The following is an 8639-nucleotide window of genomic DNA, read 5'->3' on the forward strand; positions in this document are numbered from 1 at the left end:
GGGGGCGCGGGCACGGCGCACTTGCACGCACGCACGCACCACAGGCGGCCGGTGGCCCACTCCCATCCCCCGCACCCCGCCTCACGCCTCTGCTGGGCAGCACAGCAGGGTCCGACCCGCTCCCCCGTCTCCCGCAGGGTCACGTTGTCCACACGCGCCCGCGGGACAGGTGCTGGGGCCACATGCCCAAACAGGCCGAGAGGCCCGCAGGGACACAGAACCCCCTCCCACCGGGTCGCCAAGGCCACGTCCTGTGAGCTAAGCTCCCACCACTCATCGCCAGCAGCCAGCCACGTGTTGGCATCATGGCCTGTCTCTCGGTGTGGTGGCCAGCCCAGGCTCCACGCCTGCCATGGCCTGGGCAGACCCCTTTGACCGCCAGCTGCTCTGCTGCCCAAGGCCGTGGGTCCCGTCCCCTCAGGGACATAGTGGAAGGGGCCTTGCCCTGGTCCCTGAACTGGGCCCGCGGGTCTGAGCTCACGGCTAGGGCCAGGGGATGGCTGGCTGCCGGCTGCACACGGGGGTGCCTGTCCACAGCCCAGCTGGCATGGGGTGCTGGGGGGTGAGGGGTGCTGGGCCCAATGGAGGGCCTCAGCATGCAGTGGAGGAATTCTCACCCCCATTTCTTTTTCCTCCCAGTTTGACAAGTACGCCCCCAAGCTGGACAGCCCCTACTTCCGACATTCCAACGTGAGCGTGAGTGTCTCTTACGGCATCCTCTGGATAGCCCCCACTCTCTGGCCTTGGGCTCATGGGGGCACTGAGGGTGCCTGGGTAGGGAGCACTGTGAGCATAAGGGGTCCTGGGCCTGGCGGGGGATGGGCAGGCCTCTCCTGCCTCTATTGCCTGGCCTGGATCATCCTTGAGGGGGCAGTTGGGCTTGTCAGTGCTGCCTTTCTCGGGGGGCGGGGGCGGGGGCAGGTGGTGGTGGGCCTGGTTCTGTGGGGTCGTTCTCGCTCCTAACCATGCACCTCTCTGCAGTTCTTCCCGTCCTACCCTCCGGCTGTCCCGGGGATGCCCACCTTGCTGCCACACCCCGGCCCCTTCGGGTCCCTGCAGGGCGCCTTCCAGCCCAAGGTACCAGCCACTTCAGGCAGGCGGGGGAGCACAGCTGGGGTGGCTTGTGGGGGAGCTGCGTGTGTTGGGGGTCCAGGGCCATGAGGTGGAGTCTGGGTGCCCACCTGCTGCAGGGACCCTGGAGGGGATAGGGGGGCTCAGTAGTCTCCCTGCCCTCCCCCACTGCTGGGGCTGTGGGAGCTGCCTGGCTCAGCATCTGACCTTCCAAGCTCTGCTCCCCTCCTCATCAGGCAGGAGCTCTTTGGGGGGCAGGGCCAAGGTGAGGTCTGGTGAACGGCCTGGAGTGGGGCACCGGGGTCTCTCACCCCACGGAAAGTAGGGCCTGCCCAGGCCAGATGGTGCCCAGGGGCACCAAGAGCCCTACCCGCCTCAAAGAATGTCCTGCAGCCAGGTGTGGAGGGTGTGGGGGTCCCGATGAGACAGCAGGCTCCCTGGGGATCATGGGCAGGGTGGCCTCTGCCCCCTAACCCTGCAGGGGTTTCACGCCCCCCTCTCTTCCCAGACATCCAGCCCCATTGAAGTGACAGGCCGGGCCAGTGCCGTCCACGCCCTCCTTCAGAAGGCCCCCGCGGTAGGTGCCGGCCCTGCCCCCACCCTTTCCCCAGACGGACCACAAAGGCCACCCCCACCTAGGGGAGCCACAGGGAAAGGGCCTTGGGAGGCCCGGGCTCTGTCCTCTCCCCTCCTCCCGGGGCGAGGCCACCTGCGGGGGTGGAGATGACACCTCCTCTGTGTCCACCACAGGTGCCGGGCCATCACAGGACCATGGTCAGGGTGAGTGTTCGCGCGTGCCTCTCCTGGGAGGAAGGGATTTGGCAGGACTGGGGGGAGGAGCCTGGGAAACATCGGGTGGGGCTGGGGGCAGAGCCTGAGGAGCGTCGGGCGAGGTTGGGGGGCGATGGGTGGTACTGTGCCCCTCCTGAGCATGTACCCTTTCTGTCCCGGCAGAAACCAGGGAAGTGGTGTGCGGTGCACGTGCAGATCGCGTGGCAGATCTACCACCATCAGCAGAAGATAAAGGTGGGCCGCGTTGCCGCCTCCCTGTCCCCGTCCCGGTCCCCAGGCTGGGCAGGGGCATCCCTAGCACACAGGCTCGGTGACCAGCATCCGAGGAGCAAGTGGGAGAGGAGTGCAAGGGGTGGGGTCGGAGCCAGCGAGACGAGGCCAACTCTGCAGGCTGGAGTGAGCCCGTGTGTGGGTGTGCGTGGGTGCTCGGATCTCAGATCTTACTGCCCCTTGGGCCAGGCTGCCGCGTGGACATTTCCTGTGTCTCAGCAGATGCAGCTGGACCCCCACAAGTCAGAGGTAGGCGCCAAGCTGGACCTGTTCAGCCGGCCCCCGGCCCCGGGCGTGTTTGCCGGACTCCACTCCCCGCAGGACCTGGCACGGCCCTTCTTCTCCAGCACCGGTGAGGCCCGGGGAGGGCATGGTGTCCAGCAGAGCATGCTGCCTGCCCTCCGACCTCAGCACAGCCGCAGCCCTTGTCTGTGCCCCAGGGTGGGAGAATGCTGTAGGCACGGCAGCATCCTTTTTGCTTTCTGTACGGTAACTCTGGGTGAAGCTGAGGCCGTTCAGCCCGCACTTCTCCCCCAAGCCTTTCCCCGGAGCTGGTCTGAGCCCTGGAAGGGGCAGGGGCGGTGGTGTGGAGCCCTGTGCAGGCGTCCACCATCCTTATGCAGCCTCGGTGGGCCCTTCTTCACCCAAAGACCTGGCCGAGGTCCTCACCCCGGTCTTTGCCCCGACTGCCTGCCCCTCGTACACCCATCACATCTGGGGTCCTCGCCCCAACTGTCCGCCCCTCACGTGCCCGTCACACCTGGGGTCCTCACCCTAACTGCCTACCTCTCACACACCTGTCACACCCAGGGTCCTCACCCTGAATGCCCATCCCTCATACACCCATCACAACCGGAATCCTCACCCCAACTGTCCGCCCCTCACATGCCCTTCACACCCGGGGTTCTCACCCTAACTGCCTACCTCTCACACACCTGTCACACCCGGGGTCCTTGCCCTGACTACATACGTCACACCTGGGATCCTCGCCCCAACTGCACGTGTCACACCTGTCACACCCAGGGTCCTCGCCCCAGCACAGTCCTCACATGCCGGCCTCATCCCCTCCCTGGGCTTCTTGTTCTGCCCTCCTGCCCGCCCCCACGTAGGACACCCTTCCTTTCTCCCAGCCTCCCTTCCAGAAGGGGTGTTGGGCTTTTCTCAGAAGGGCAGGAAACTGCTCCAGCCCACCGCATCCACCACAGCCACATTCATCTGCTCCTCTTGAGTCGCTGCTGGGCCCGGTCCCTGAGACCCCCAGGTCCACTAGGAGGACTGCAGGGCTCAGTGTGTGGTTGTACACAAGGCTGTGATTCGTTATGGTGCAAGAGCACGGAGCACAAACAGGGAAGATGCGTGGGGCAGAGTCTAGGGACACCAGGACAAGCTTCCAGGATCCTCTCTCCCCATGGCGTCTCATGGGGCACTTTGTTCCTTCAGCGATGAGTGTGCATGTGTGACGTGTTGTCCCCCAGGGAAGCTCATTAGAGACTCGGCACCCAGGGTTATTGGGGCTGGTCAGTAGGCACCTCCGCCTGGCACGTTCCTCCCCGAGGAAGCAGGTGGTCAGCGCAGCCCACGTTGTTTGCAGAGTCTAGGCACAGGCAACCGCTTCATCGGGGTGATGAGGCCCTGCAGGAATCCAGGCTCCCAGACACCAGCCAGGGCTGTTTTGTAGCGGCCCTAGTGTGACGGCCCCCTGGCCTGCCGCAGACTCTCCTCAGAGCTCTGCGTCCATGGTCCGTCTTCCTGACGCACTCTCCCTGACCGCCCTGTCCAGGCAAGCACCCACCCCGTATCTGTGCACGTGGCACCCACGTCACACGGTACATGGTCTGGTTGTGACCTGTGGGGTTGGGGCCTCCTCTCTTCACCATGGGACCCCCTTACCTGGGCTGGCCCCACAAGCACCAGGGTGTCCACTCAGCCTAGGGTGCCCACTCTGGGCCTTCAACCCTGTCTGTGTCCTCCACCCCTGCCCCCCAGTATAGTGTGGACACCCGGCTGTCCAGGACCATTACTGACTGACCCCATGATTGCATGTCCACGTGTGCGGGCCCGTGTATGACCTTGGGGCCATGTGAAAGCCCCTTCCAGCAGCCTCACAGCCAGTCTTGGTATCTGGTGGGTAGATCCTGACCTTGCTCTCCCATGAAAATTTTAAATCTGCTTGTGAAGTTTCACCAAGAACTCTGTGGGGGGTTTACTGGAATTGGATTGAAAATGTCCATTAAATTGAAGAGAATTCATATCTGTATGGCAGTGTCTTCCTGTCCATAAATATGGTGTATCTCCCCCATTTATTTAGGTTTTATTAGAATTATTCCTAGATGTTTTATATTTTTTATTTGTGTTGTGATTGGCATTTTTAAAACTATATTTTCTAATGGGCTGTTGCTAGAAAGAAATGCATATTGATTCTGAGTATTGATTTGTATATTACATACTGATTTTGGACCTAGCAATCTTGCTAAGTCCTTGTTAATGCAAATAAGTTAATGTAGATTCCTTTGCACTTCCTGTTTAGAAAATCACATTTACAAATGATGTGTTTCTGTATTCCAAACCAGAGGACTTTGGTTTCCTCCTCTTATCTTACTGGCCTCCAGTACAATGTGGAGTAGAAACAGTGACCACAGGCCCCATGGCTGCTTTTGGTCCTAAAGCGGGGGGTATTCAGCAACCCCCCAATGGTGCCTTTGACCAGAAGAGTAGGGTCCCTCTGCTTCAGCATCAACAGCCGTTCCTGTCACGACTGGGTGCTGAGTGCCAGGGGGTGCTTTTCCTGCGTCTGTTAAGTTCATCGTATTGTTTTTCTCCTTTAATTTCCGGCATTCCTGGGAGAAGCCCAACCTGGTCTCGATGGATAAGCGTTTTTATGTACTTCTGGAGTCACTTGGCCATCATTTTGTTTGTGATTGTTTTCCCAAGTGTGTCTGGCCTGTATTTCCCTTCCTGCTGTGACTCTGGCTGGTTCTGTTGTCAAGGGTGTGTCCACCTCCATAAAGGAGTTGAGAGTTTCCCTTTTTCTCTTCTCTGGAAGCATTTTTCTGAGATTGAAGTCATTCTTGCTTTGAAGACTTGGTAGAAATTGCATTTTAAGCTTCCTGGCCTGTGATTTATACTCGTGGATTTTTTTTCTGTATTGGGTATAGGACTACTTAAGTTTTCTGTTTCTTCTTGAGTCTGTTTTTGTAACAAATTTTTCTAGGAATTTCATTTACATAACTTTTAATATCTGTTAACACCAACATGTTCACCATCTCCTCTTACAGTGTAAGCCCTACAGGTCTCTGGTTGACTCTGAGGGCTGCTTAGCTGTACCTTCTACCTTCTTTTCACCTGATCAGTCTTGCCAGAGGTCTGTTTTCGTAGCATCTAAAAAGAAACAGTGGTAGCTTTGCTGATCCCCTCTCCTATGTGTTTGCCTTCTCTCTTCTACTTTGTATACACTTTGCTAGCCTTGTTCTGCCTCCCTAAGTTGCAAGTTTAGAATATTAAGTCTTTGGTGTTTTCCCGTAATGTGTCCCACTGCCGTCCAGTTGATTCCGACTCATGGTGACCCCGTGTCACAGAGTGGAACTGCTCTGTAGAGTTTAACTCTATACATTGCTCTGTTTCCTAACTGCAGCCCACGCATTTTGATACATTGTATTTTCACTAGCACTGGGGTCAAAGTATTTTCTGATTTCTGTTTTGGCGTTTTTGACTTACAGATTATTTGGAAGTGTGGTTTTTTTTTTTATTTTTGTGTAGGATTATTAGTTGGAAGTGTGGTTTTAAATCTACAGAGGGTGAGATTGTTCCAGCTGGGAGCTCAGAGGAGACCAGAAGCTCTGGATGTGCCCGGCCATCTGCAGTAGGGGGCTGGGAGGGGATGTGGAAGGCGCCATTGTTGGCGGTCCCGAAATTAAGCCTTGGAGCAAGTTGGGGTGACAGAAGGATGGGGACCCCTTGTCTTTGCCTCTGGAACAAAGAAAGGTGTGCCCCCCCCAGGACCTGACAACCACAGCTGTGTCTCCCTGAACTGGCCCTTCTCAGGGCTGGTTCCCTTCACCCCACCCCCAGCTGGTCTCTGGCACTTGGCTCCAGAGGTGCCTCTGAGGGGCTCTGGGTGTTGGGGGAGCCAGGGCTGACAAGGGCTGCTGCTGAGGGGACATTGGTGCAGCCTGGGGCCCTGCAGGGTGGATGGGGAGGGGGTGCTGTCTTCAGCTTTCAAAACTCAGCTGTGGCATCAGGACAGAAAATCTAACTCACTATCTTAGGTAAACAGGATCATTTTCAGCTCTCAAAGCTGACAACTCCAAGGTCCTTGGCTTTAGGACCAGCCCTATCACAGCACAGTGTCTCTGGGCCTTCTGTCTCTGCCCATGTCTTGGCTCTCTGTCCTTCCTCCCTGTCCCACCTTGGGGTCCCAGATTGTCATCCTCCCAGATTCAGGGAGGGGAGTCCCTTTTTAGCAGTTTAAATCGGCCTCTTCTTGTGGGCAAACCTGGTCACGTACTTCGTCCCAGAGTCCGGGTGAGGACAGGAGAATGGGAGGCAGTGGCTCCCAGAGGGAAACTGGGGTGCCCCACACCCCATGAATGACACTGCAGACCCGCTCAGCTGCCAGCAGGACTCCCGGGTCTATGACTGTGGCTGCAGAGGCACCTGAGGCCCTGGCCGACCCGCCACCCCTCCCTCTGCAGGTGCCGCCCACCCCGCCACCAGCCCGTTCGGACCCTCCGCTCATCACAGCAGCTTCCTGCCCACCAGTCATCTGGCAGGTAGGTGCCCACCCCAAGGCCCCTGACGCCCTGACCAGCTTCCTCATCAGACCCTGGTCTGGGGGTGGGGGTGACCCCTGGTCCCAGGGCACCCCACAAGTGCTTAGGTACCACCTGCCAGGCTGAAAGCCTCTGGGGTGGGGACAGGTGTGTGGGAGCCGTGGGCAGAGCCACGTGGGGCCATATAGACCCTGAGCCCGTCTCCCTGCCCTACCTCCGCAGACCCTTTCAGCAGATCGACCACCTTCGGAGGCCTGGCGAGCCTGGGGAGCAATGCCTTCGGGGGCCTGGGCAGCCATGCGCTGAGTAAGGGCCCCTCCTCCTCCCCTCCCTCCCCTGCATGTGCCCTCCCCTTACAGGACCCCCCAAACTGAGCCTCAGCCTGGAAGAGGCATCGTGAGGATGGGCAGGGCGGGACATCCCACTCCAGGCCGGGCCTCCTGGGTGCAGCCCACCACAGTTTGTGCCGGGTCGGCCCAGTGGAGGGGCCTGCCTCACACCCCCTCCTGGTGCCCCCGGCAGCAGCTGGCGGTGTCTTTGCCCACAAGGAGGGCTCCCCGCTCCACGGCCTGCCCAGCCCCCAAGAGGCCTGGGGCCGGCTACACCGCGCGCCGCCCTCCTTCCCCACGCCGCCCCCGTGGCCCAAGCCCGTGGATGCGGAGCGCGTCTCCACCCTGAGCAACCACGACCAAGAGCCGGACAAGGGCAGGGAGGAGCGTGAGCGGTGAGTGGGCTGCAGGGCGACACGCGGGGCCAGGAGGCCATGGAGGAAAGCGGGAGGAGCACAGGGCCTGGCCGTGGGCTGGCGTCTGAGAACAGAGGGGCCCCGCTTCTCGGGGGCTGTGCAGCACCAGTTGGAAGAGGGGAGGTCTCAGTTGCGTCAGTGTACAGCCTGAAAGATTTGGGAACTGCAAACACGGCAGCCTCCTGCCCCTCCAGCGAGCGACCTGGCGGCAGGTCTCGCTCACCAGCTGGGTTCTCGTCTTCATGACCCTTGATTCCAGCCTCACCCACCGCAGGCTTATAAAGATGAGGGGAGGGAGCGTGCGTGGCAGCCCCTATAAGCCAAAACTGTGCTCATCTGCGGTCGTCTGCGAGCAGGTGGTGCGAGCAGATGGAGGCAGGGACATAAGGAGGGCAGCGCCCGCACCCAGGGGCCGTCTCTAAGTTGCACCCCCGTTGGAGCCCCCAGGGGCAGCCTCTAAATTGCACCAGCTGCCAATTTCAAGATGAATAGATGTTGATAACAGCGACGTGTCAGCTGAAAGTCCTTCCCCTCCTTGTCCGGCTGCCTCAGTCAGCCACCTTTCATGTTTGTGGCTCCTCTAAATAATATTCCGAGCTTCATCTGGCGCCTCCTTGGATTTGAGCCCCGGGGGCAAGTGCCCCCCTCCGCCCTCCCCTCGCTACAACCCTGGGTGGAGGCTGTGTCAGCGAGGCAACAGGGTCAGGGCAGGCCTCTGAGGCTGTGAGCTGCGGGGGCGGTAACAGGCAGCAGCCAGGCGGCACCCCAAAACCGAAGTGCTGTGGTGACTTCGGTTCCTTATTGGACACGGGGGTGCAGGGAGGCGGGAGCAGGCTGAAACTCTGCGGCTGCTTCCTGCCGACAGTGACCACTGCCTTGTCCGCCCCCAGGGACACCCTGGACAAGACGCGCCTGCTGACCCGGGCCTCGCCCGCCGCGCCGCTCGGCCACCCCATCAGCGGCCTCCTGCTCCCACGCAGCGGCCCCCAGGG

General features: G+C 60.0%; 1 protein-coding gene across 1 annotated transcript in view; it reads left to right on the plus strand.

Annotated features, from left to right (window-relative positions):
- FBRSL1 (fibrosin like 1) overlaps positions 1-8639 on the plus strand; it is a 70023-nt gene that overhangs the window by 60585 nt on the left and 799 nt on the right. Inside the window, exons 12-20 of the mRNA XM_023739306.1 lie at positions 624-690; positions 1580-1648; positions 1822-1851; positions 2026-2097; positions 2356-2485; positions 6825-6902; positions 7125-7208; positions 7425-7626; positions 8538-8629. Of these exons, the coding sequence (XP_023595074.1) occupies positions 624-690; positions 1580-1648; positions 1822-1851; positions 2026-2097; positions 2356-2485; positions 6825-6902; positions 7125-7208; positions 7425-7626; positions 8538-8629 (824 nt within the window). The remainder of the gene's footprint in view (positions 1-623; positions 691-1579; positions 1649-1821; positions 1852-2025; positions 2098-2355; positions 2486-6824; positions 6903-7124; positions 7209-7424; positions 7627-8537; positions 8630-8639) is intronic.

This window comes from Trichechus manatus, unplaced genomic scaffold, assembly GCF_000243295.1.
Source record: "Trichechus manatus latirostris isolate Lorelei unplaced genomic scaffold, TriManLat1.0 scaffold00131, whole genome shotgun sequence".
NCBI lineage: Eukaryota > Metazoa > Chordata > Mammalia > Sirenia > Trichechidae > Trichechus > Trichechus manatus.